The sequence below is a fragment of the Plectropomus leopardus genome, chromosome 7 (genome assembly GCF_026936395.1).
Source record: "Plectropomus leopardus strain MGB_pleo_1.0 chromosome 7, ASM2693639v1, whole genome shotgun sequence".
Classification (NCBI taxonomy): Eukaryota; Metazoa; Chordata; class Actinopteri; order Perciformes; family Serranidae; genus Plectropomus; species Plectropomus leopardus.
In genome coordinates this window covers 30,147,156-30,175,037 of record NC_142182.1, presented here as the reverse complement: position 1 = coordinate 30,175,037, position 27,882 = coordinate 30,147,156, and the positions used below count along the sequence as shown (strand labels likewise).

Below are 27,882 nucleotides of genomic sequence, written 5' to 3'. Positions count from 1 at the left end.
CTGTCTGGCTGTGCAGCAGTTTAGCTTTGGTCTGTTATAATCACAGCAGTATTTAAGGATAAAAATAAGTCATGCTGAGAGCTTAAGCTAGAAAATGTGCCAAAAGTAAGACAGTAGATTGTTGGAATAAGGCCAGTGATTATTTATTAGGGCTGCACGATGATATGAGAAAAATACACAGATAAGCCAGAATATTAAAACCACAGACAGATGAAGTAAATAACTTTGATCATGTTTTCAAAAGTGTTCTGCTGAAAATCCTTGGGTCCCGGCATTCATGTGGATGCCACCTGACACACTCCACCACAACCAAAAACTGTAGCAGACCTGTAGCAAGGACACCCCCCCTCAGAAATGGCCTGAGGAACATGATAAAGAGCTGAAAGTGTTGATCTGGCCTTCAAATTCCAGATCCCAATCTGTCGAGCATCTGTGAGATGTGCCAGTACCCCACCTCATAACCCACAGGACTTTAAGGATCTGCCACCATTGCTCTCTGTGACAAGGTGCATTGTCATGCTGCAGCCTACAGAGGAACAGAAGGAGTAGTTGCCAAGATAAGAACTGGGCATAATGAGGACATTCAAGGCCAGAGCAACTTTTGGCATTAGGCTGCGAAAAGCTACATCTTGCTGTATGAGGCTAATGGGGAGATTCAAGGCCAGAAGTATCTGTTTGGTATGAGGCCTTAAGTAGCTCCATCTCATTGTATGTGAGCAACAGGAGAGGTGAAAAGTTTAACAGCACACACACAGCAGAGGTGAAAAGTTTAACGACACATACACACCCTTTTAAAGTGGCTGAATATGATTTTTACATAAGTAAATAGAATCTTGATTTTGTGTTTATCTACTGAGTGGTCTATTATGCTGTAGTTGTAATCTATGCGTGAAACAAAGTAAACATTTAACCAGTTTGTAACCTGTGTATGGTGAATAAACCAAGATATATTGATTTTTTAAAAATATAGTGCTGATGCTCTCGAAAATAATGGTGGTATGTGAAAGCTGGGGTTGAGGTGTGGAAAAGTACAGAGAGCCCTGCTGGACTGCCAGACACCATTAGAGTCAAAGCCAAAAGATGAGAGCATAAGAAAGGTGGGGACTCTTGGGAAGGAGGAGAGACCCCAGCAGTCCCCAAAAGAAAGAGTATAAAAGTGACTGTATCAAAAGTATTATTTAGTCTTATCCCGGGATTGACTGGAGTTTGTTGTCCTGTCAAAGACTGCAATAAACCCTTTTTGCATCTGGTTTTGCTCCTCTCCAGCGTTCATTGACTGAGACATCTGTACCAACCTGAAGAAAGCTTGCAAGAACTAGATAAATTAGTTTCAAGTTAAAGTTAATTATAGAGAGATCATCAGAGGTGTCAACTTTTTACCACAACAGTACTTGTCCTTAAACAGTGTTTTGGTTGGTGGAGTGTGTCATCCACTTGAATGTTGGGACTAAAGGTTTCCCAGCAGAACATTGCATTGACACAAGATGATCAAAGTTATTCACTTATATAAACACAATAACCTAATAAACAGATTCCAAAGTGTGCTCATTTCAGCCTTTCTGCTGCTTTCAGTTTACTGCTAAAATACAACAAATGCCTCATTGAATTGAAAAATTAAAAGGAAATTATTTCCAGCCTTCTTTTATTGAACATATTGAACTGAACACAGAAGATACCCCCCAAAAAATTAAAGGTAGTTCCATTTTAAAGTGCAGTTTTCTACTAACACTCTCTTTGAACTAACTCAAAAAATCCCCCGATGCAATATCTGTCATTCTCACATGATGTGTTTATTGCACAAGTTGTCATCACAATAAAAACCAGTATATATCATGCAGCCCCCAATATTCATTTCCATTGAGAAATAGATGTACCTGTAGCAATGATTAGGGCATAATCCTGTGTAGGCAATACAAACCTCTGTCCAATCTCTCACTTTCATTGGAACTTGTTCAACTTAATTTACACCTCTGTGTGTGTGTGTGTGTGTGTGTGTGTGTGTGTGTGTGTGTGTGTGTGTGTGTGTACAGCAATAGCCTTTGTCAATATCAAATCCATTGGCTCTTTGAGCAGGCACCTGCATCTGTTAGTCTACCAGCAGACCTCGCGGACATCTGGCTCTGCCTCCAATCTGACTTAAGAGGAAGGTTTTATGGGTTGCCAGACCCATGTTATGTAATTGTGTTGCATAAGTGAAGTCCTCAAAGGGATTATTGGTAGATTGGTAGATGCCTCTTCCTGCCTGTGCTGTAGAGAGGTGTCCTCTTCAGAGCAAGGGGTAATAACAGAGAAGAAGCTCCATTGATGCAATAGTGTTTCTTATATAATTTCCTTTTTGCCCATCTTCTCTCCTGGTCTTTCTCTATTTCATTTCCTCCGCCAATACTCCAGTACCACCACACAGACACTGCTCGCCTTCCAAACTAACTGTGTACCTCTTGTTCCGCTTCTTTGTCAGGTGTGTGCACCATGGCATCTAAACCACACCCTCCTCTGATGAAGAAGCACAGTCAGACAGACTTGATAAGTCGTCTGAAGAGCCGGAAGATCCTTGGAGTCGGTGGCGAGGATGATGATGGCGAAGTACATCGCTCAAAGGTCAGATTGAGTCACGCAATATATTTATTTATTTTTTATTCTATATAGTCAGTGATGCAGACAACAAAGGGAAATAGTCAGTGCATTTGCACGACAAACAACATAGTTAAAAATGTGAGCGCGTGTTCATCAGTCGAATGGATAATATTGCAGCAATGCAAAAATGGCATTCAACCCTTAAATGCATTCATTAACACTGAGAAGAGCTATGGATTCCTTTTAAAAGCCACAATGGCCTGCTAATTGGCTCATCACTCTCATTGTGTCCCGTTGTGTGCATTTGCTCCTCACGCTTCAATGAATCTAGATCACGTAATCCCATGAGCTCTCGCCGCTCCACTGAGATGTGACCGGCTCCCATGAGAGACTCCCTGCCTTTTGCATCTCATGCATTATATCCCCGCCTCATGTATGCACACACTGATATAGACTGTGCACAGTGATGTGTATACCAAAACACAACAGCACACATGGTTCATGCCAGGAGACGCCTCTGTATATCAATGCACGCTGAGCTTCACAGTTGCAGACAGACAATAATGTCTTGTTTTGTTTCAGTGGGCTCAGATATCAAGATCCTAATTATTATTTTTTATCAGATTTCATTAAAATGAGCATAGTCGGAGCTGACTGTTCCCTACTGAAATATTGATCGAGCAAGTGGGAGAAGGGAACAGAAGGAAGCAGGCATACGGTGGTGGCTGATAGCTTGTGATGAGATGTCGCCCCCCCTTTCTCAGCCCTTCAGAGTGTTTGTTTTCTCTCCCAATGTTTTAGCGAGGAGCCTAACCCAGACATCTGCCCCTCAGATCCTTTTCACAGAGCGCTATGATAGGGCAAGAGAAACACTTAATACCTTAACATCCATGCCAACAAAGCTTATTTTAGCTGAAAAAGATTAATGAGGACAGATACTAATAATTGAGTGGTGATTCAGCAACAGTCAAGGCAAAGTACAGTAACACAGTACTTTGACTAATGTGGTCTATTGTGCTACGTGCTCTTTTGAGTAGTAGGTTTCCCTATTTAAATGTGGCATTGACCTTAAGTTAGAAATTAAATTGTTGCTCTTACAATGAACTGCATTGTGCTGATACTCTTTTTTTATTCTAGTTATCCTTGCCACAAGTGTTTGTGGTAAAGAAACCCATGGGATCGAACAGTTAGCTGCGTAGAGTTGGTTCAGAGGGGAAACATTTGACTTTATCTTTATCCCAGTGGTCCCTGTAAACAAAGGAAGGAAGTGCTCCTGTAGTCCACTGACTGTCTCTTCCTGCCTCTTTTACTGCTTACAGATAAGAAATATTGTTCCTTTTACTTCAACTTCAGTGAGAGAGAGGCTTTGGATTTCTGCTGATATATGTAGTGACGTCGCTAGCTACGCATCCTGCGTCTCTGACACATCAAAATCTGGAAGGACACAGTAAACTCTCTATCAACATGTCCAGGACATACACCCTATTTTTTATCCCTGATAATGCTGCATTGTGAGCAAACATTCAATGTTAGAGTTAGAAATGAACAAAGGAAACCTTACTGTCAAAATAATCATAATAATTCACCGCTGGTCTCAACTGTCTATCTTGCACAGATGATCCCATGTTCATAGTCTCAATCATGTCAAGAGAGCCTTAATTAGAGCTTAGATTGGGCCCATAAAATCAGGTCTGACCCTATATGAACCCGTACAGTTTCTGTCCAAGCCCGACCCACAGCAGTAGTTTTGGGCCCACACCGCTTTAAAAACCTGAATTTGTACTGTAAATATAGACCTATAGTATATTAGATTTAAATATATTAGAAAATAGATATTTTTAATATTAAAATATGTATATAACCTAAGGGCTGGCATGTTTCCTCACACCACTTCTTCTCTTCTTTCTGTTATTCTGTCATCTCATGCATGACAGGTTCAGCAAAGCAGGCAGCTGCCCTCGGTGCGTCTTGTATGCATGGCCATGCAGCACATAGATTATGATCCCAGCTCTCCACTGCATGTTATTTATATCTTACATCAACTGCAGGGGAGGGGAAACTGCCAACCAATGGCCTTGCAGTCCCCCTATTTCTTTCCCTGGTTTTCCTTCCCTTTCTCGCCTACACTCTCTCTCTCTCTCTCTCTCTCTCTTTCTCTCTCTCTCTCTCTCTCTCTCTCTCTTTCTCTCTCCCCTGGTTCTCCATGTTTTGTCGCTTTCCCTCTCTCTCCACCCTCTTTCTCTCTCTTTCCGTCTTGATTCAGTCCATTAAAACTCCTGCTAAAGTACCATGTAAGCACGAGATCATTCACAACAGTTCCATAAAAAAATGAATAAACGTTAATTTGGGGAGAATCCCACCCAATTCAAGCCTGAGGGAATAGTGAGAAATTATAACCAGGTGGGTCGGACTGGGCCCATTCGGGTTCGTGCAGAAAATCAAAGCCCTAGACTAAATGCTTTTCCTGCAACTAGAGCAGTGCTCATGACAGATTTCACAGATTTCAATCATTGCTGAAAACATGATATTGATAAATCAGTTCTCTGAACGATGCTGTGCTCATTTATGTTGATGATGACCCAATCATGCTTTACAATCCAGGGGATGCAATGTGTTGAAATAATATTTTTGCTATAAACAGCCATTTTCTTACCGTGCATCTTGCCCAAAACGAGATCCCCTTTTGCTCATAGTCTCAATGATTGAACGGAAAACATAAAACCTAAACTTAAGAGAGAGTAAGCACATTTCTCAAAATGTTTAACCGTTAACTTCATACAGTAGCATATTTAAATTTTGGTGATTAAATAAAGTGTTATACTTACATTCTGAAAAAATATTCAAGCATTATTACACAAGAGGGAGTGCTGTTGTACTGAATATCAGCATGGCTGTGATTCTGTCGTAGGCATGAGGCCGCAGATCACGATCTCGAATGTGATTTTGCTTTTATATAACAGTTTTACAATATTTTAAAGTGGAAATATGGTCAAATTTATGGTGGAACCTTTGTTACGACAACGGGTAATGTGGGCTAACGGTTAAAGTACATAACGCTTTAAAACATGTTGAAAAATGTATATCAAAATATAAATAAAGCTTTTCTTAAAAAGTATATATATATGTTGATATTCTGATTTGGTGAAATGAGTGGGAGACTAGAACTGGAAGCATTTGTGTTATGTTTTTAAATAAAGCTACTTCATAATATTTGGGATTTTTTTTGTTTTATTTTCAGATTCATCGTCAACATGCATAAATATTAATATAATTCATAATTCAACAATTTTAACCATATGACATGATATTAACACTTCAGTTGTCAAAAAACATAATTTCCCTGAGACCCACTCGCTCCATGAACAAACCTATCAACATCACTGCATATATGAGTGGAACTGTGCCAGGAAATCTTGCCCTTCTTGGTGTCGCTGTCCATTTCTTTAACCAACTGTAACACTTCTTAACAGCTTAGGTTATGACGCACCAATCAAGCTTGAGCCCAGGCCTTCACAGATAAGACAAATCATAATGGTTTGTGTATATTTTGCATCCCAGAGCATTACCAGACATCTGAAAGACATCTGAAATAGTGATTATTATCTTCTTAATGTGGCTGCACCAAGTGACAACATCCATCAAATAAGACACAGTTTTTTAGTCTGGTGAATAAGAGATTCTACTTCCTCTACTGCTTCTGAATATTTTTCATGCTCTCTGGTGACAAGTCACCCTTTGTTTACTGAGCTGACTAAGTGACTGATGACAAGGCCAGGCCATACTAGCTGTGATAAAGCATTTCTCCACAAACAGCATTGTGTATTTCTTCCTTTTCCTGTTTCTCGGTCTCGCTCTCTCTCTCTCCCCTTAACTCCTTTCCGCTCTCTTCCGGCCCAAGCCAACGCTGTGCCATCAGTTGACGCTCATTTTGAGTATTTCTCATGCCAGTCATGAATATTTATGTGTTCCTGTCAAAAACAGCCCACTGAAACCATGGCACAGGAAGGATGTGCACCTGGTCACATGATCACAGCTGGATCAGAGCCAGTGGATTCATGTTCAGGCGCTTCAGCCTGCAGTGCAGTCTTAAACTCTTTTTCTCTATAGTTTTAGGAGTTTAACTTCAGGGCTGTTTTTATCTGAATGGCTCTGCAATGATATAAAAACAACTGCAGCCACTGGCAAGAGGAAATGTTTAAGAAACTAAAAAAATTTTTAAAAAAATTAAGAAACAGAGATTTCTTTTTTTCTCCATCTCAATTACAATCTCATACTTTCCTCTCTTCTATTTTTTCCATCATAAAATAGTAGCTAGTTCTATGAAGCTACTAAAGAGACCATTTGTATAAGTCTGTCTGTTCAAAACAATAACATGATCAGTCATATTTGTGTTACAAGTAACATATGCACATTTTAGGAGTCTCATTTTATTTCAGACCTTCATCTCTAACATTAATGAGGATATTTCTCATGGCAAGATTTAATGGATTGTCTGCTGTTCAAGGAATGCAGTTGTTTTGTTTTTTCCAGATGCAGTACTCAGTAACATTTATAATACATGATGGGGGATGATAGAAGGAAAAAACCCTTGAAAACCCTTGATTAATCTTTCCAGTATATGTCATGAACGCTTTTGTTTCATTCACTTTGACATTTCACAGGGGCATCAAGCGGAAAACTACTTTCCAATTGATAGTGAGTTCCCTCTAAACACTGCTAGCCAGAAAATAATTAATCTTCTCTGCTTTAGTGGTTTTCATGGTTCAGTGTATTTTAAGTTTCGATGATGCCCTGTCTCACTGCAACCCAGCAGTTTTTGAGGGAAGAGATGTTTTTAATGATGAAGGAATTCATTGATGTTTGTGTTAAGTGATAAGACCTGAAGGCTTTGGATGAAGGACTTCAGATTCACAGACAAACAACAGTTATAATTTCTCTGTGGGTTTACTGTCTGTTCAGGCAGAAAACTGGGTTTATTTTTTCTCTTGCCCTGTCTGTGATTTATCCGAGGCATTTGTTTACCTCCATGTCCTTACATATTTTTATCTGTTTAAAAAAAAAAAAATCTGAATTTATCTGCAATATTTCAGAGCTGATATCTTGACATTTTCCCATGAATTTAAGTATATAATACATAGATACATATAGATTGTCGCTTTCCTTTTTAGATGATTTACTGCAGCAATGCAGTATACACATTGTTTATTGCATGCAGCCTTAGCACAAGGATTTTTCGCTGTTTCTAGAGTTCGTGCACATTTGCATTCAGTGTGCGATTCTCCTCATTATCAGTTAATCTACAGGTTGTTTTCCCACCAGTCTTTGCAATTTGTTTAGTCTACATAATGTCTATCATCATTTCCCGGAGACCAAAGACATGTCTTCGAATTGTATGTTTTGACAGACCAACAGTCTGAAATGCAAAAATATTCCATAAAAAAAAAGACCCACAGAAAAGCAGAAAATCTCCCATTTTAGAAGCTGGAGCCAACAAGTGTTTGTCATTGAATGTAAAAGACTTGAATTATTAAGTTAATATCAGATGTATCATCAATACATTTTCTCCGTATATATTTAATTTGATTGAATTGACTTCATTCAGATAACTCCCATTTGAGATGTTTATTACCACAGCAGAACATAGTTTGGTTCTAGACTCCAACCTCTTCACTCCCCCAGATATATTTACATATTCCCCACTGCCAGAAGGAGTGCTGGGAGATTTTTGCAACTTGAAGTATTTCAGGGCAGGGAGATCCAGGCATTGGTTAGATCGAGAGAAGGTTACCATAGTTCATTTACACATGCTACCCACATTGTTATGATACGAAGCTGATTGGAAATCAGCAAAGCATCCCTTAGAATAGACCGTCAAATAGGCAGCTTGTGTTTTGTGGATGATAAGAAGTGTAAGGTTTGTCACATATGCATGAATCAGTGCAGCTCGAGTTGATTGCCTAAAGCTTGCAGCCATCTTTCCATTTATTGTTTCATCAGCACATCCTATTGGCCCTGAGACAGCAGCACATTAGTATAAATAGCTCACCCACAAAATCATCATTTGTACATCAATTATTCACCCCAGGTTACCATGAATTTGTGAAAACTACTTAGTTTTCCTTGCATGCCTCCACAGTGAACAAAAAATCCAATGAAAGAGAAAATTATTGATGAATTTTTGTCATAGGGGGCCGAATTTAACAAAAGCAAAACTATATTAAAACATAACTTTCAGTTTTGTGCACAGATGAAAAGGGCCTGTGCAAGCGTGTTTGTATGAACTATGCTCATTGGAATGCACAAGCAGAATTGAAATACTTGTTTGCTAAACTAGGTGCACCACCTGTATGTGGAAGCACACGACCAAAAACACGACTAAATAAGACACTGATTGAACTGCACGGGTTGTGGGACAATTTGTAAATGGATATTTTGATATGGTGTTGCTTGTTAAATGCAGCCCCCATGACTTCAATTCAGTCTCAGTGTTTGTATTCTTATTCACGAAAGCATGTGAAAAGAAAGTCTTCTGCACAAATTCAAAATAACACGGGGTGCGTTATTGATATTCAAATCAGCATTTGTAGGTGAAGTGTTCCTTTAAGACGCAGGTATCATCAGACTAAAGAGAAATGTAGCCACTGAGTCTGATGGAGCACAGTTTAAAAAACAAGTTGCCAGATAATTGTCTTCTAGCATCTGATAAGAGATGTTTATCTTAACAGATATTGCTAAGGAAACACTTGGGTGTGCCTTCTCAATACTGCTGTCTGATGAACTTCATTCTGAATGACATTTCATGAAATATTAACTGTTTTTCTTTTCAACAGGACTTAACAATTGCTTTCAATTTGTCAAAATATTCTCCCACTAACTGCTTCAGGCTCTCAGGATTATATATTGCATGGTACTCATGTTGCTAGGATTAAGTTAATTTATAGCAATGAAAAAAAGGCATAGACTTGGTGGTTGGTTAATCATCCAGAATTCACTTGCAAGATGTTGTTATGACATACCCTCTTAATCTGCAGGGGGTGATTAAGGAGGTGAAAACATTCACAGCTTCTAATTAACATCTTATTGAGTCTTTCATGACGCTCAGTCTCTCTCCTTTTCTCCCTACCGCTTTGTTTAATGTGTTTCTTTGCAGTAGCTTGCTGCAGATGTGCTGGCAACATGAAATGCAGGTGCATGGAGAGCACTTTATTCTCTGTCATGTGGTACTTTGTTTAGGGATGTCATAATATATATCTGTTAAGGTGACATGATTGCTTTTACATTTCCTTTCTCATCGCTCATTTCCTTTTTCTTTTGTCTTGCCTTGTTTGTTAACAGATCAGTCAGATGCTCGGAAATGAGATGAAGTTCGCAGTACGAGAGCCCATTGGGCTGAGGTGAGATTTCAACTGCTCAGACCAGCTCACAGTTATACAACAGATTGTGGAAAGTCATCTCTGTGTCACTTCCACTATACCACACATCTTGTAAACTCTGAGAAAACAAATGCACAATCAGTAGTGTTTACAGGAAGTATACAGTACTTAGTGTAATGCCTCTCCTCCTAGGGTGTGGATACTCATCTCTGCAGTGGGTTTCACAGTTATGGCCTTGATGGTAAGTGTTGCTTACAGTCATCATCACAGTAAAGAGGATATAAAGAGGATGTTTCACACTCATTTTTCAATTTTAATAGAGGGCCCTAGGGATGAGGTTTTTCTGTAGGCGGACCCAGAAGTTTGACCCTGGTTCCCTCGTCAAAAAGCCTTTGGGATTTTTCCATTGGATTTTGGATTATTGCAGAAAATAAGTTCTGTGGCAAACCAACTTTCATGATACTTGAACATTTTATTCTACAAGATAATTTTTTATAAATGAACACCATTTTTAGGATTTTAAAAGCCTAAATGCAGTTGCCAGAAGTAAAAAGGTAACTTTAGGCTGTAAACAAACTACCCCATGGTTGCGTAGGGTAGTTTGCCTCACCTACCACAGTGCATGGCATAGCGTGGCATGGCATGGAAGTAACTTAAGGTTGTGTTAAACACAGACCTTATTTCAAGCAGCTAACCAAAAACCCATTTTAAAAAAAAAAACACTGACTTTGAGACGAGGGCACTAGTGGTGCTGAAATGCAAACATTTCCTGGGTTTTAGGAATCATTCAATACGTTCTCTATAGTCTACTAGTATATAAGACAGTTAAGTAGAGAAAGAAATCATTTTCATAATAGAAAAAATAAAACTCTGCAAGCTCAGCAGTGAGTGAGTGTAGATTCTTTCCCAGCTTATCACTGAGGGGCATCTGGAGAATCAGCTCAATTTGTGTCAACTGTAGAAGCTAAATGCTCAATATCCACAGTGTTCAGGGCATACGCAGTGTTTCTTACTCACTAACAGGAAGACCTTGTCATTGCTGCTGCATTTTCGGAGGACAGAGTGCTGTTGTGTTGACGAAATGACAGAGTTGTGTTGTGCTTTTGTTTTCCCACACAGGCCCTGCTGTTTCCCAACCAGCTATATGAGGTCGTTTTTGAGGAAGAGCTCTCCACGACCAGTATCTCCATTCGCCTTTATGGAGGAGCACTGCTTAGTAAGTCTTGTTTCCCTCTTATTCATGCTTCTTCATACGTAGCTGCAGTACAGTGAATGTACTGCAACATGTGGGAGTTCATTCAGCAGCATTTTTGTATTGATTTATTTATGTACATGCACAGTAATGTACACAAATGCACGTGGTCCCCTCTGTTAATGCCTTCTGTTGCATTCATTACAGATCACACACGCACATTCAGATGACGAACAAAAAGCTCTGTTCTTGCTGCAAAATCGTCCCTTTAGGCTACATAATTTGATTCAGCTCTGTGTATCTACAGTTCACTATGAGGACTTGACAGCAGTACAGAGACTAATTCTCCAAAATTCTCACAGCAAAAGCTCCAATCTCTGTTTCTATGGCGCCATATATCAGATCTAAATCCAGCAGGAACACAATGAGGGATGGCACTACAGTGTATTTACTGTATGTGTGTGTGCTGGTTGGAGGCAATGTATTACTCTATATTCAAATTTTGCAGCTCTCTCACTCAGTCACGCATTAAATTGAGTTTTTTTTTGTTGCTCTTCTGTGACACATCACAGGAGACAATCAGAGCTCATAAATATGCCAGGTAATTATGGCATTTGCGATTATATTAATGGCCTTCTGAAACATGTCGATGAGTCAGTCACTCAGTAAGTGATTAAAGGTTTTGTGAAAGGCACAATGTGACTGTGACAGAGAGGCAGGTGACACACAGGTTGCTCCTCAATGGGAAAGGAAGCATGGGAATAAAGGGTGAGAGCAAAGGCTTGCAGGTATTCATCTCAATGTCACTTTAAGCTAAATCAGGCCATAATATATGTCTATACAAGGTCCTGATGCTGACGCTCTGACATAAGAGTGCAACATATTTCATCCGTGTAAAGTGTTCCCTCCTACTTAGTCTCTTGTTGCCAAACCTATCTCCACAACACTGTATGTGTCAGCTAGAGAAATGTCTGAAGCACACATTATCATTGTGCTGTAGGGGGAAAACACTCTGGGTTGTTTGTATTTTTTAAAAACCAAATGCAATTATATCAGGCGGCACTAAGCCCAGGATGCAGCGACAGTGCACTTGCAAAATTGAGTTTGGTCTTGTTTTGGTTGGAATATATGCACAAAGAGAGGTGAGCACTGTCATAAACATGGCTAATTCTTTGCTAAAATGTAAAAAAAAAAAAAAAAACAGTAACAAAGGTATGTCGACAGCGATTCAGCATTTACTGATAAAAAAGACATAGACATAATTTGATGATCAGTGCAGTGGAGTAAAGCCTGACTATACACAAGCTCTAAGGGAGCTGATTAGATCTGTTAAAACCACAGACAAGTTGCTAGCTTTATTTGGCTCTATACACTATCAAGACAATATCACAGGAGCTCATGTGAAATGCAATGAATCAGCACACTGATGAAGTCAACATTGCTGGCGTATCCCACTGACAGGGTAAAAAAATGACAAATCAACTCCAAATGCCCGTGTCAGAAAACTGATCAGCGCCAGACAAGAGGGTCCTCCAAGACAGCATCTGGGCTTTTACAAAGTGGAAAAAAAATCAAGGCAGACATGCCATAAACCTTCTTTGCATATGATCGCAATACATTGGTGTGCTACTATACTGACTATACTGCACAAATGCATTTGATTTAAATTGTTTACAGCTGCTTTAAGCTAACGTTTGGCTATAAACAAACTACAGTACGGTTGTGTTGCCATCACTACGAGGCTGTAAATCTGTTTGGCACGGCTTGACGTGATGATGTTTTGTAGTCTCAGTTAGTCACTTGTTAGCAACCACCTTTTTTAAGACACATAAAGCTTCGGAGTTCGCAAGTGGGGTATTTACTGACATACTTTATGTCGTAGAACAAAACATGAAAGTCTTTTTAAGCTTGTGTTTACCACAGACCTTTTTCAGGTATCTAACCAAAAATCCATTCAAAAAATCCATTGACTCTGAGACAAGTAAACCAGGGAAATGCTAACTCATATCTGGGTTTAAGGACTCATTACTGGTGTTTTCTACTCATCAAAACATGCCATTTCAGTTTGAAAGGTTAATAGCTAGGATATTGTTGCTGTTTCCCATAGCAAAGGGGATTTTGACAATAGTTACATGCAAATAGCGGAAGGGGGGGGGGGGCATACCGGCCTAAATCGCATTCATAGCCACACTCTACATCCAGTGAGTCAGACTACATCCTCCTTCCTCACAAGACATTTGTTGGAACACTTGAAAAAATGCATACTGAGCTCTTATCTTGTACTCACATCTTGATAAATCAGTGTAACATCTGAACAAATCAAAAATAACCCTCTGGATGATTATTGCATTTCCTGAGGAGAGATAAAACATTAAACATATGGCACTGCGGAGGACGATATGAAAGGACCGGCTCTACAATCTCATAAAGCCTGCAAAAGAGGGGCTTCTGCATTCTAAATGTCAGCGGGGCTGTGGGGATTAACAAAGAAACAGGTTGACGTCTAACAAGACAAGGAGCAGTAAAGGGGGCGAAGGATGGGGTCTCATCTGCCACACAGATGGAACCTGGCAGGGAGAGGATACAGTCCATCAAGCCCTCCTACCTTTCTGCCCACCCGTGCTCGCTTCCATCGCTTCACTTGTTTGTGTGTGTATGTGCGGGTATGTGGGTGGGTGGGTGGTTGGGAGTGAAATATAGGAAAATAAACTGGAAGAATGGCAGGGAATGAAATGATTGAGCACAGGCTTTTATCAGAATCAATGAGTCACAGCATTCAACGGAATCAATAGGCCAATTATCATCATGTGCACATTGCATCGCAGATTACAGTTCGAGCGCAGCTGAAAAGTAAAGCGTTCTCATAGAAGTTTAGTTAGTGGACTCGCTCTTGGACGAGTTGGAGTCCATATTTCTAACCTGCCTCTTTTTTGCTGTTTTCATTCCCAATTGCCTCTGAACTTGTATATTCCCTCTTATCACATCATTTTCCAGGTCTGTCGCTCATCATGTGGAATGGTCTCTACACAGCAGAGAAGATCGTCATCCAGTGGACTCTGCTCAGTGAAGCCTGCTACTTTGCTGTCCAGTTTCTAGGTGATACACTTCTCCAAGACATTATTTTGCACTTGTATTTGTCTCCTATTGGGTTTTTGGGTTTCTCTTTAAATCACTTTCTCACTTTGAGAGTGACAGTGTTGAGACAAACCTAGACAGAATTCGTTTGACCTTTGACTATTGTAATGTATATGTTGACACTGCCCTCTTGTGTTCAAAGTGAGGAGTCACAGCCTTGCATTACTTTTAAGGGCAAGTTTACATGTTAGTCTGTATTTAAAATACTCACATGCTCATATGTAGATTAACACAGTTTTAAGTCCCCAAAAATTTTCCTTGTGTCCATACTGGACCCAATACTGGACACCCACTCCTAAAGCAATTCAGTAGAAGTGATGAGGGACAAATTCCACAGTCCTGTTTCTGTGGGGAAAAAAAAATCTTAAGGTCAGCTGAAACTAATGTAAGGCTTTTAATCAAGCTGGTTTATTCCAAAGTTAGTGATATTGCACAAAAACCCTCTTTGTAATACTGACCCTCTGCCCTAGCTCTGCACGTTCAGGAAAACACAAAAAGTAAATTTTATACCAAGACTAACTTTGAATTACACCTGCTTGAGCTGTCTAAAGGCTGAATTATGTCTATGCCTTTGCTGTAACCTATGCAAATGTCTATACTGCTGTAAGCATTTACACTTGTGTCGCTCTGCAATTACACCTCCAAAATGCTAACAAGGTGTAATGTAATTGGAGGTGTGCTTTCTATAATCACTGTGTTGTGTTTCTGTGAGGGCTTTAAAGTTTCATTGACTGAAAACACACATAAAACATGCCTTAAACGCAAGTGCAGAATTCAGCTCCCCACAAATACAACATGCTCACATTATTAGCATTAGCATATGACATTTCATACTTCATATATTAGCCTAGTGGCTAGCAGACTTTCCTTTATTCATTTGAAGCCAGGACAAGTCACACACAACACTTAAATATGACACTATTTTATGGGGATTTTATTGTGTTCACAATTTATTGTTTGTATATGTGAAATAGACTAGGGTAAAAGTAAAAAAATAAAATAAAAAAAATACACGATTTCAGTGACAGATAACATTTCCAGTCTACACGACTGATATGTGAGTATTGTTTTAAGACAGATTTGGAAAAAAATGTGAACTTCTCCTCCTGTTGGATCGTCTTTCCAGAGGTTAATCATGTTTAAAAATATGTGGATAATGTGCCTTGTGTTTACAATACAAATCATATTTCAATACTAAATGTTGCTCTTTGATTTCAGTGACATCCATCACCTTAATGGAGATCGGCATCCTGCCCAATGCTGCCATGCTTCTGCTCCTCAGTCGCGTGCTCTTCCTAGTGGTCACCATGGCTTACTACTACCACCTGGGCCGTAAGCCGAAGAAGATCTGAGCTGACCGTGTGATATTTCCAGGGAGGGGACAGCAGAGCACAGATCACAAACAAGGGGTCAGAAGGTTTGGAATATGATTTGATTGGGGCATGGAGCATTACTTTTGCCAGTGGATGCCCCCTGCCCCTGTCCATGGGACCTAGCCTATTGTAACCCCCAGTATTCAACAGATGAGCACAGTCTCGCATTCCAGACTCTACAACAAGAACGAGAAACCTCATAGTGAAAGTGAATTGCTCTTATGCCGGACTGTGAGGTCAAGCCCCTCTTGACACACATTCCTCCTTTGTGCAGTTCTGAGTACGGTTATAAGAGGAGCTAGCCGTTTGTAGTGCATTGTGTTCCTTGTGTCACATAGATTTAATTTGTACAGTACATATGACTGTGTTAATGTACAGCCACATGGTTTCTATATTCAGTATTTAGTGTTATCTAAAGTTGCATCTTGACACTGCTTTTTAATCCCACCAAAGGACCAAGAGTTGTTTCCTGTTTGATGCTGTCAATGTTGACTCACACTGTATGTACGCTAAAGTGAAGCCTCAATATCTGTGCTCTTGCATTCTTCTCTGACAGCGCTCCACTGAACACACCAAATGGAGAAAATCTTCTTAGTGCAAGATTCAGGTATAGTCAGATAAGCTAAATGCTGGATGATTGACAGTGAACCTTTTCTTATACTGCTGATGGCTTTCTTGGTCAGCACACTGGGGAAACTCCCAAAGGTCAGTTTTTACTCTCAGTCATGCCCATCCACCATGTTCAGATACCCAAAAAGAAATGCTGAATCTAAACATTTTTCAGGGACAAAGTGATTTTTTTTTTATTCCTCGAGGTGTCAGTCAAGAAGTTCTACCAAAGTGAATAGGAATTATTTTGTACGGAATATTTAAACTACTGAGATGAATACATGTAATGTCAAGAAATTGAAACTGCCTCATAGAAGAGCAGCAGCGTCTCCTTGTTGTGTGTATGTGCGCTGGTGGGCAGGACTTTAGCTGGAGTGATCTTATAGTAAAGCTGGCGTCACAAGCCGAGCATGTCGGTGTGCAAAGCCAACAAGCCTGAGCTGGTTCCTCTTTAGTGATGTAGCACAGTTTTTACATACACCTTACCTTAGCCTTAAAATTCACTTAACAGTCATTAACACTGCATCCGTCTTCTTGTACATATGTAAATAAAAGTATTTACTATTACGTGGTGTTCTTGTGAACCGAACAGGGAACTTGTTCAGTATTAGTTAAACGACTTTCAAAGATTGATCTTTCTCTCGGTGTGTCTTATTTTGTACCTATTTAATTGTGTTTTTGACGTCATGCATGCAATATAATCCACCAAAAGAAATAGAAGTGTGTAGCAAGCTGCCACCAACTAGAACGCAAAGTTGATAAAGATTTTAATGGCGGTGAATTGATGCATTAGTCGAATATAGCAAAGAAAAAAAGCCTTAAAAAGGAATTTTGACTTACAAGGCGGTTAAACTATATGTGCTTTAAAACAGATACAACACATAATAGTTCACCCAATCAAATACTTTTTCTACCTCCCAGTACTTTGCACGCCCTCAGGTACGCGACATCCTAACTCTGTTTTAGAGCTCTGCCAATAATATTATCATCAGATGATCTCTGCAACTCAAAAAAGCCAGTCAAGAAAAGATACTTTAAAAATAGCTGACTCATTTTTGTATGTTTATTTTGAGTCGAACAAGAAACTGCAGGTCTCTTCCAAAGGTGGTCCATCCATATTGTTGCAAATGACCACGTTCAGTCCTGCCCTTGAAGGGAGTGGTCCTGAGGTCGGAGTGATTGTGGGTTTGCAGTTGAGAGTCCAGCACTGAAGGCAGATGTGCTTGTTACTTGGGTGAGTTTTCAGTTCAGATAGAGAAAACATGAAACATGGGTGAGGTCTACCGTACTCCTGAAAAGTTGTAATTATCCTTTTTTCCAGTGTTTAATTAGATGCAGCTCTCCCGAGTGACATTGTGTGCCCCAACCTACTGCTCCGTCCTGACTAGCGTGGTAATTATGGAGTTCAAGAAAAACGTCGCTCCATTTCCGTCGATACTTCAGGCCTCAAATCATCAGCCCTGTGACTTGTTCAAAGGCCTGTGCAGCAGGTTATTTTAGGAGAGATTCGGGGGGACGGGCAGAAGAAGGCAGGCAAAGAAACAGCTCTTTCATCCTCCTGGTTCTCTGACGTAAATTAGTCCAAAAATGACATTAGTAAGATATGTCCTTGACATTTTAGAGGAATGGTAAATTGAGCTATTCATTCCCTCGGATGTAGATCTAACATATATTGTACTGTTGTGAATAGCATACCAGGTCGAACAGTTTCAAGTTGTAGCATTGTGTTTTTATGTATATATGTGCTATATTGTACCTCAAAAATGAATTGTTGTGGATTTCCACTATTTAGTTTGAAATAAAGGACACTACTGTTTATTTTGAAGACTTCAGAAGTGATATAATCATCTTTATTCCTCATCCATTGTGATGGAAATATGTATTGTTATGACAAGCTATTATTTTCATTATCTATTATGAAATCCCTGAAGTTCAATGTTTCGTAAATTCGCTTCTTTTTTCCGAACAGCAGTCTAAAACTCAAAGATATTGAGTTTAATGTCGCTATATTATAAAAGAAAGAAACAAGTCCTCACATTTGAGAAGCTGGGAGCTGGTATTCTTTGACATTTTTTCTTGAAAATTGACCAAAATTATTCACTGATCATTAAAATAAATACCAAACAGTCCTCTCTCTTGATCAACTAATAAATTGATAAACCGTTTTAGCTTAAATGCTACATACAGCGGGCTACAACTTCAAATTTGATTAAAGCTGTGCATACTTCAATAAATGCAGCCTAACATGTCATTCATCATTAAAATATGGAAAAGTGGAACGGTTGGAGCTGCTTATCATTTTGCTTTTTTCTCCACCATTAAAGGCTTTTTGGAGGATTTTTCCTTATCTGCTATGAGGGTCCAAGGACAGAGGGATGTTGTATGCTGGAAAGCCCTCTGAGACAAATGATTTGTAATATTGGACTTTATAGATAACATTGGAATTGAAATTGAAATGAAACTATTATCTGTACAGCCCTGTGTGGCGACTTTGACTTGACCTGACAAATCTATAACGCACTTTGGGTTGCCTTTGGGTTTGAAATGTGCCATAGATAATTTTGTCTTGCTAAATGTGAAAATAAGATCTGTTGATACCCAAGTGTTTCAAAATGTTTAAAAGTATGTGTGTTTTCTCCTTCTGACCAAACGTTGGCATTTCTTTGTGGCATACAAAGAGCTGACTGTAAACAGGCAAGAGGCCGTCTGTCGCAATCTGCAGTAAAAAGCCCAGTTGAGATCCATACAAGCTATACATGTCTAAAGACTCTTCCTAAATCCCAAATAATATGGGCATATTACAGATAGTGCTGTATTTGGAAAAGGCCTATGCAAAATATCCAAACAGAAGTATGTTTGCATGCCCCATATATAAATCAGAATATTGTCATATATGGAATATTAGTGTACGTGTAAACACATTCACCGTAAGGATGTGGTGATTTCTGACGTAAACTGTATCACTTTCTGAGCAGCTACATTGAACCTCAACTGTCTGTTGGAATGATAATGTATTCATTTTATTTTAAAGGTAACCACTTCAAACATACTGAAATATCAGAAATATCTACACACCAGAGGTCGACCTATATTGGTTTTTCAAGGCCAGTAATGATACTGATTGTTAGTAGTTAATGAGACCGATCACTAATATTTGGAACCAATATGCATTTATTTACAATAAAAATTAAAATATTTTTGTCAATATTTAGAATTTGAAATATAACAAACTCCAACACAAACTTTGTTTAAATGCCTTTGGTAAAAGTTAAAACATGAAACATTCAACATCACATACAGCAATCAGTAATCAGTCAGTTTACTTTTTTCCAAGTGCCTAGGTTCCTTCCAGTTTTTATATCATATGCAGCAAGTTCCCAGCAACTTTTTTTATAAAACCAATCAAAATTTTTTATTAAAGAATGACTAAATAAAAAAAGCTCCCTGAGATTTTACAAAGTTAAGGTTCCTCCCATACTGACACTTTCTTTGCACATTTTAATAATTAATTCTGTTGGCAATCATTAAATTAATTACAGATTATCTGTATCATTTAAATAGTGATACCGATAATCTGCAAAATGCCAAATATAGGCCCCAATAATTGGCCAGGCTGATATTTTATTGACCTCTACTATACACATTCATGAGTCTTCAGGAAAGTGTTCCACTCAGTCAAAACTTTCAGTGTAACTCCACTCATGTTCTCTCTATGAAATGAGCCTGAGCATTGTGTGCCTTAAACATATTTTATTACTGATTCAAAGCAGCAAGGGTGGGACTTTCATTTATAGGCACAGATAAACCATATCATTAACTTGATAGCCAGCGGCCTAGAGTGGCCTCAAACAAGATACCTTCCCACTACACTGAAGAGCCTTCAGCAGAATTTCCTATTTAATTCAGCAAAACACGTCGAACCACAAAACGGAGCCAACAACTTTGTTCTGACAGGTTTCAACAAAGAAAAGTGAAGAGCCGTTGTGTAAGCTCACCCTTTTGTTTAATGTTTTCTGTTTGGGAGGTTTTAAACATGTCATAACATGACCTTCCTCACGTCTGCATAAAGATCCTCTCTGTGAGTTTAAATGAATCTACCTGGTGTCTCCTGCTACATATTCCTGCATAACCTTTCCCATCCCCAGTGCTCTCGCAGAGGGTGAAAAGAGGGCTTGTGTGGCACAGGAAATGTGTGTGTGGTTAGGGTTGTTTATGGGCAAAAAGCTTCCATGTGCCCCTGTGTATGCATTCTCCCCATACTTTCCGCTTAATATATTGAGTCCTGGTTTATTTCTTAAGGCATTTTGGTAAACAGTCATCTAAAATGGCTTACAATGGATCATTTAAAAGGCAGTCTAGGACATTTTTGATTTGCTTATGATCAACATACATGTAAATAGAACTGGTTTATCATCTTCTGATATAATTTGTATCATGTTATGGTAAAAACTGACAAGCAATGAAAAGTAATCATCCTGTAGAATTACCCTTTTCATACAAATGTACAATATATTACGTTATTGGATAATAATAATTTGTTAATTATTGTGTACACATTGTGTGTATTGTGTAGCTGGTTAGGGTGGTGCTAATTTTAACTCCTTTAAAGTTTATATAATTTAATTTACCTACCTGGTAGCTTGTGAATTTCCCTCCGAGGATCAATAAAGTATAGACTAATTAATTTGTTGATTATATTTGGTATTAAATTTACCATGCAAAGTAACTCGTAAAAAATAAATGTATTAATTAATTTAAAAAACAATAATAATATTAGGGGAGTCCAGGGTTGGTTGGCACACTTTTTACTCTTTTTACTTTTTACTATTATGTATTGCATAATTTATGTAGAATATTCTAGCCAGCAGTGAATGAAAGGTTAAGGTTTCAGCTATAAATAAATATGTTTTAATGTAGCGTTGCACAAATGCTTTCCAAAAGTAAGTGATTTGTGAATAAAGGGGGTTGGTTCGCACAAGGTCAAAGTGCTGAGGTTACAAAAAAATATGAAGCAACCAGTAGAAACAATATAAGCATTTAATTCAAACAAGAACTTGGAGGAAGATATGAAAAGTTAAGTGAATATCTGTGCAATTTTAAAACCAACAAACATTTTCAAGCAATTCATCAGTCGGTATGTCTAACTGCTTTTGCCATTGGTAGTTCAAATCAATATTAAAAAAATATAAACATTGTCTTTAATCTTTAGCAAACAGTTTTAATATCTCAAAAATACAGTGAGGCTTCAATTAAAACTCTTAATTTCACAATTATTTGGCACATGTGCTAACCAGCCCCACTCACATTTTGGTCATTATCTAGAAGTTACACATTTTTTTTTGATACCGTAAAACTTTTAGACGTCTTAAAACAGTAGATGAGTGCAGGTCAGGAAAGCAAACATTTTGATATGACATTTTGCTACTGTGACCTTCAAAAGACCAGAATGTATCTGTGCCAACCAACCCAGCCTTCCCTGTTAAAGTAGCAGACTACACAAAACTGTGAGTAAATGTACTTAGTTGCTTCCCACAACTTAGAAAATAATTATTTTATGAAAGTCTGCAAATTCAGTTGTCATTTATCCTAAGAAAATGCACTTGTGTGGCCTCTTCATTAACCCTCTCCTGCCCGGCTGGCTTTGCCGGGCAGGAGAGGGTTAATGAAGTAACCACGTCTCTCGCGCGGTAGGGGTGTGAACTCTTTCCCAGACACTCACACACTCACAGACGGACAGAGACAGACACACACACGGCTTGTTCCTCAACAGACAGTTAAGTCACTTAGTAAGCGACACAGAGGACGGTCGACCCTCACTCAGCTGTTTCCACTCTCGGACAAAAGGTCAAAGTAAGTTTATCCTTTATCTTGTCTGCATTTGCGAGTAGATAAAGAGTAACTTAAGCTAGAGTCGTTGTTGTCAGTTAGCCGCCTTACTCTTTGCCTGTAGAAAACTTTGTTTACCTCATAAAAAAGCCGTTAATGAAAAAATGTCTGCTAAACTTACCGAAAATTAACAAACATGTTACTGCAGTTAAGTTAGCATAGCCGAAGCTCGTCGGTTGGCAGTTTTAAGTGAGCTAACGTCATTTACGACCAAACTGATATGGTTTTGATAGCTACGTTAAAGTGTTTAAATCGCTGAAATGATTCAACGAAAGGGCTCAGTTTAACTGTAAAATTGTTTTACTTTGTCAATTTTAGTGTCAAATTATCGTCCAGGGTCAGTGAAAGAAGGAATAAGTTAGAAAACGTGATGTAAAGTAGCAACGTGCCTGCCATTGCGAGGTCTCAGCTTATTGAAAATTTGTTACCGTCGGTCTAACAGCTGTAATATGTTCTGTGGCATTGATATAATGAGTTTCATTGAGTTATATCTATGTTTGGTCCCAAAAAATGAATGATTTTCAGGATACGCTTTGCTTGAAATGTGAAATAGTGAAAAATCAGCAGGGAGTGGGACTGTACAGTTTGTCAGGACGTGTGTCCTCAGCTTAGAGTCAGGTGTCCTAACTCTGAAGTGTATTTCAGCGTCCTCAGAGACTTTTCACTCAAAGTGATGGAGCCATAAACTTAGATTAAGTTTATTATCAAAAGATTGTGTGCCAAAGCAGTTATAACAAGAATTCCCTATTATGGACGAGTTTTGATACAGCTCCATTGTTGTCTTCTTTGTTAGTTGTCTGCACCATTGTTTTATAATAAAGCTGTCAAAGAGAGATCTGTGGGACATAAACTTATGTTTGTTAGGATTTGTGTGTTTACCAAGGCTTGATAGTAAAAAGGTTGTGAGCTATAAAGAGGGATTCCTCTGGCAAAACTGAAGAGAAGCAAAGAGTAAAATGTCTACCCACCACATACGAGGCAACATCCAGCTGCCTCAGTGCTCTTGCAGTCTTCTTGCAGCCTTCCTGCACTAGGTGCAAGCTTTTTAGTAACAGTGTGGTGTACAAGCAGAAACTCATATCTGAGCAGGAAGCCCTATTGTAATGAAGCAAGCAAATTTATGTCTGCTCAAAAGTTTCTTGTCTGTACTTAAGTTTTATTTTGTTTACTGCAGAAATCATAAATAGAATAATCCATTATTCTGGGGCAGAAGTTACTTCAGGGTTTTGGCCACCACAACCATTCAGTTAGCCGTGTATTTGGTGGCTGTGTGTCAAGTTTACAGACTGCTCTAGCACTGGATTACAAAGTCTTTAACAGCTCATGTGCCCCACATGATGTGTCTTAAAAAGCCACATTTGTGCAGAGGTGAGTTGTTTGATGCTGTGTAGGACACCGCAGCCTCAGGCTGCCTCAGCCTCATATTTCTGGTTCCATTGTAGTGACTGAGGGAGCACAAATTGAATTGTTGATTTTTGTGACTTAAAATTCAGCCAAAAGATTTAACATGTTATTGTACAAACATACACACAAATATATATATATATATATATATATATATATATATATATATATATATATATATATATATATGTAGTCTGACAAAGTGAACATATACAAAACGTCAGCCCAAAGTTGATTTATTTGTCTTGTTTTGTGCACTGAATGAATATAACATTCATAGAAATTTATTTTATGTCTCCATCTGCTGGTAGGCCATCACGATAATTATGCATATATGCATAATATGATGTTAAGATTCCACTACAGAAGGGATTTGATGATCACTTAAATTAGGAAAATAAGAGGATATATTGACATTAGTATTGCTTATCGGACAAATGAGTTGTTATATTTTAGCATATTGGATATCAGCAAAAAATCCAATATTGGGCATCCCTGCTTTTTCCTCTTTGGTTTTTTTTTTGTTTTTGTTTTTTTAAAAGATCCCAAAAATAAATTCTTAGGTTCTTGGTTTTAGCTGATCAGACTAAGAAAGCAATATTAAGTCATTTGTAATAGGTGTCATTATTTTTGATTTTGACAAAATCATTAAAAAGCTGATCCGTATCAGTATATCTTGTAGTAGGTCAAAACCAGTTTTGCTCTGTTTAGTCTTGTTGCCAATGATACTTCATCATTTCCCCTTAAGGTGGAAAGTTACCTGGCATTGAACCCATGGTGGGATTTCACCCCATTATGTCATAAGAGTCCCATTGATACTTAATGAGAAATCCCCTCCAACCCACATGAATTATTGACACTCATCAACTTATGAAGCAACTCAAGTGATGAACATAGTCTAGACCACAGATTTTGCATGATGAACATGGATGAACAATATTGGAAATGATCATTATTTGCAAGCCTAGTTCTCACCCTCGTGAACGGCATTAAAATAACTTGCACCAACAACTGTGTCTGGAAATGTGCTGTTTCATCTTAATCAAAAAAGTCCCTTTTTACAGAGGGACAAACAACATTGTTGCAGATGTTAAAGCAGGATTCTGCCATGGTATTAAGGGCTTTACTCACAGGCAAATTCGTGCGAGCACATTGGCCTCACAGATGTTTAAATGGGTCATATATGAATATAATAGAAAGTGGTGGGAAATGGAGGTTGGCACATCGCCTCAGTTTTTGTGTACAACAGGGCTGTTGTTGATCCACGCTGGGTCCATTACAAACACAGTCGATGCCATCTGCCGCTAATGCTGCCTTCATAATCATCTGCACCGCATGCTTGTGCACTAGTTTTTGTATTATAAACTCTAATTTCAATTTAGTGCACCCCAAACACTTTTTTATGGTGATCACACCTTATGCCAAACCGCATAAATGGAGATGGAGGCTATGAAAGGAAAAAAACGCTGTATGAGGTCACAGAGTTTAAAAAAAGCTCAGGTGACTCATTTGCAGCTTTCTTGGAGAGTCGTTTTCTTTTTTTCATGTGGTTTTTGTGTCGTAAGCCTGAGCTTTACTGTCCTCTTCCTCTGCTGTCAAACTACATTGTCTTTTGATTTCAGCAGCATTGTGAATACTAACTGTTATACAAGGCTACTGTGTCTTGGATTTGCCATTTGGTTCTGCTTTAAATTTCCATTGCACTTTCCAGGCCTTATTTTCGCCTTGGAACAGATTTGTCATTCACTTTCAGAGAGTCCCGTGTGATTGGGTTTGTCTAGGTAGGTTGAGCAAAAATAAACCAATAAAATGGCCCCACAGTTTACAGTATCTGTTCAATGTGTGAGCTTGCCTGAAAGTTCTGCAAAAGAGTGTATTTATGGTTTGGTTTGGCTTCGCTGCTAACCTCAATATGTTCAGTGGGCTGCTGCAGAATGAGTTCGGCTGCTCATTTTAACCTAGTAAATTTGTTGTTTGAAAAATATAATAAGAAGCATTGAGGCGTTGTCTGGAATTGTGATCAGATAGCCAGGGCTCCATCAACAAACAATGGTTGTCATAACTAAGCCTGTTTTAATCCGCACTGTACTGCTCACCATCTAGACACAAAGACCAGCAATCTCCTTTACGGATTATCTACTTTGCAGGGGTATCTGCTGTGGGGTTTGGGCTTTGTACTGTGTTCAGTTTTGTAAACATGGATTGTGTTGGTATTTAGGTTATCAAATAAATATAATAGCCTAGTATCAGTGGTTAGTAATATTGACCTCAGCTGTCTTTACAGGCCTGCTCTACAGACTGTGCCTAACAGCCAACCACGTTGAATCGGAACAATATGCTGCGTTCACATGCTTCTCATCATTCTTCCGACTTCAGCATGTTAATGAGCTTTTAAGTTGTCATGTGGAAAAAACATGGACGCTTCAGAGAAGATGTGTTGTATTTTATTGCTCAGAGTGTTAAATGTCCAAGTGAAGATTCATGTTGCTATCCAAGTAACAGATTTGTTGCTGCACCAGTACATTCCCGAAAACCACTAAAATATTGCTTTGTTACCAGGATTAATGCTAATAAGTAACTTTCCTAACTAATCTAAGTCTACGCGAACATCTACAACTTATGTGTTACACCTAATGTCATGTTACAAATTACATGTGATAAAAAAAATTGTTTGCAATGCTTGAATTAGTAAAAAGTGCCTTAACATCAACCAAACATTTATTCTCATCCAACATGCCTCTGTGTAATGTGACATCATCTCAGCTAGTCGTGTGCCAAAATTTTCAGCCACACATGAATATATTTTATTTTTTACAGCGATACAGTATTTGCCCATGTTTGGATTTGGTTAAATAACTAGGGCTATAAGTAGCCCAATTTATGTTACTTTGCGAATCCTAACTTTTAGTGTTTTTCTCATTCTATTGAGCCATGAATCTCATTTGATTAAATTAGATGCAGCATTGTATGACTTACATTAATATAGTGTCACTGTAAACAGTATGTAGGCAAATTAGTGCATTACTTTTTTGAAATTAATTGAGGAAGTAAACAGTATATATATATATATATATATATATATATATATATATATATATATATATATATATATATATATATATATATATATACACAGTTTAGAGAGGTGTCAAATACTGTTTCGTGTTTAAATTAGGCTGTAACTCATTTCCTGTTGTGATGCTTCCCTTTTCATGTATATACAGACACACTACTAACCAACTAAAGGGGAAGATAAAAGTCTAGCAGTCAAATGTGACTGAAAGATGTCTGCAGAGTAAATGCTCCAAGGTAACTCAAAATGATTTAACTGAACTGGTAACAACATTTACATATTTGCAGAGAGGGATATTTTACATCATAAAACATTGCAATTTTTACTTAACCAGCCACCACTTTCCCCAAGATTCCCCTGTTATGAAAGAAATTAGATAAATCAAAGACAAACAAAATATGAATCCTTTTTAAAGGATTGTAAGTGACTGTATCATTTAAATACAATACACAAAAAGCACCATGTCATGAATTTTGCTTCCAAAAGTAGTTTACACTGTGTTAAAATAGAATTAAATAGACTCTTTTATAGGCCCAGGCATTGGGAAGAACCTACAGTTTTGATGTAAAAGACAGAGAGTAGAGAACAGCTTGTCATCTGATACACGGGGAGTAGTCTCTATAGGATATTTTCAGACTCCTCAAATAACCAACAACCACAATGGCTGGTTATATTTTCAGTGCTCCCAGTGAGGGAGTAGGTCTGGTTGTGGTAAATATTTTCTTTTGACTTGTGGAGTCCAGGCTGAACCATGTTGCCAGAGTTTCATAGAGTGTCCCTACTGTGCTGTATGTCTGGTGCTGGCCTGGCCCACAGGTGTTTCCAGAAAGGAAAATATTACTCACAGAAAAGTCACTGAATGCAGTCATATGTGTAGGCTTGTGCAGTCATGTGTACATCTGTGTACATGGGAGACTCAAATACAGATGAGTGGGAGGTAAACTGATTGTAAAACAATGCAGATGTCGGTGTAACATGCCCAAACCTGAAAAGTCAGACAGCTACAGTTCTGAGCTTGCTTTGATGGTCTGATTCACAACAGTATCGATTATACAGTGTTATGACATCACTCAGACCTGTTGAATGTGGCTGGATATGTTTTATAGGCTACTCTTGTTGTACACATGTCTCGAAATAGTCAATGAAATTGACTGTAAAATACTGTGTTTCTAACCAAGCTTGTTACTGCTAGTAAACACAGTTGCAGATCAGCCTGGTTCTCTTTTGCTTGTGATGACAATAGCATGTCTGACCACATGCTGT

At 38.5% G+C, this 27,882-nt stretch overlaps 2 protein-coding genes across 4 annotated transcripts in view; both read left to right on the top strand.

The window, feature by feature from the left end:
* Positions 1–18,083, top strand: part of LOC121950345 (tumor protein p53-inducible protein 11) — a 50,433-nt gene extending 32,350 nt beyond the window's left edge. For 2 of the 3 annotated variants that reach the window (XM_088080434.1, XM_042496307.2), the window contains exons 3-8: positions 2,459–2,598; positions 9,910–9,968; positions 10,140–10,188; positions 11,067–11,163; positions 14,134–14,235; positions 15,493–18,083. In XM_088080434.1, coding sequence (XP_087936560.1) covers positions 2,470–2,598; positions 9,910–9,968; positions 10,140–10,188; positions 11,067–11,163; positions 14,134–14,235; positions 15,493–15,626 — 570 coding nt within the window. In that variant the 5' untranslated portion in view covers positions 2,459–2,469 and the 3' untranslated portion in view covers positions 15,627–18,083. The remainder of the gene's footprint in view (positions 1–2,458; positions 2,599–9,909; positions 9,969–10,139; positions 10,189–11,066; positions 11,164–14,133; positions 14,236–15,492) is intronic. The other variant, XR_006106317.2, reaches the window with a different exon arrangement.
* A 3,865-nt stretch (positions 18,084–21,948) lies between these two features.
* Positions 21,949–27,882, top strand: part of cd82b (CD82 molecule b) — a 28,325-nt gene continuing 22,391 nt past the window's right edge. Inside the window, exon 1 of the mRNA XM_042495812.2 lies at positions 21,949–22,106. The gene's annotated coding sequence lies outside the window, so the exon portion shown is untranslated. The remainder of the gene's footprint in view (positions 22,107–27,882) is intronic.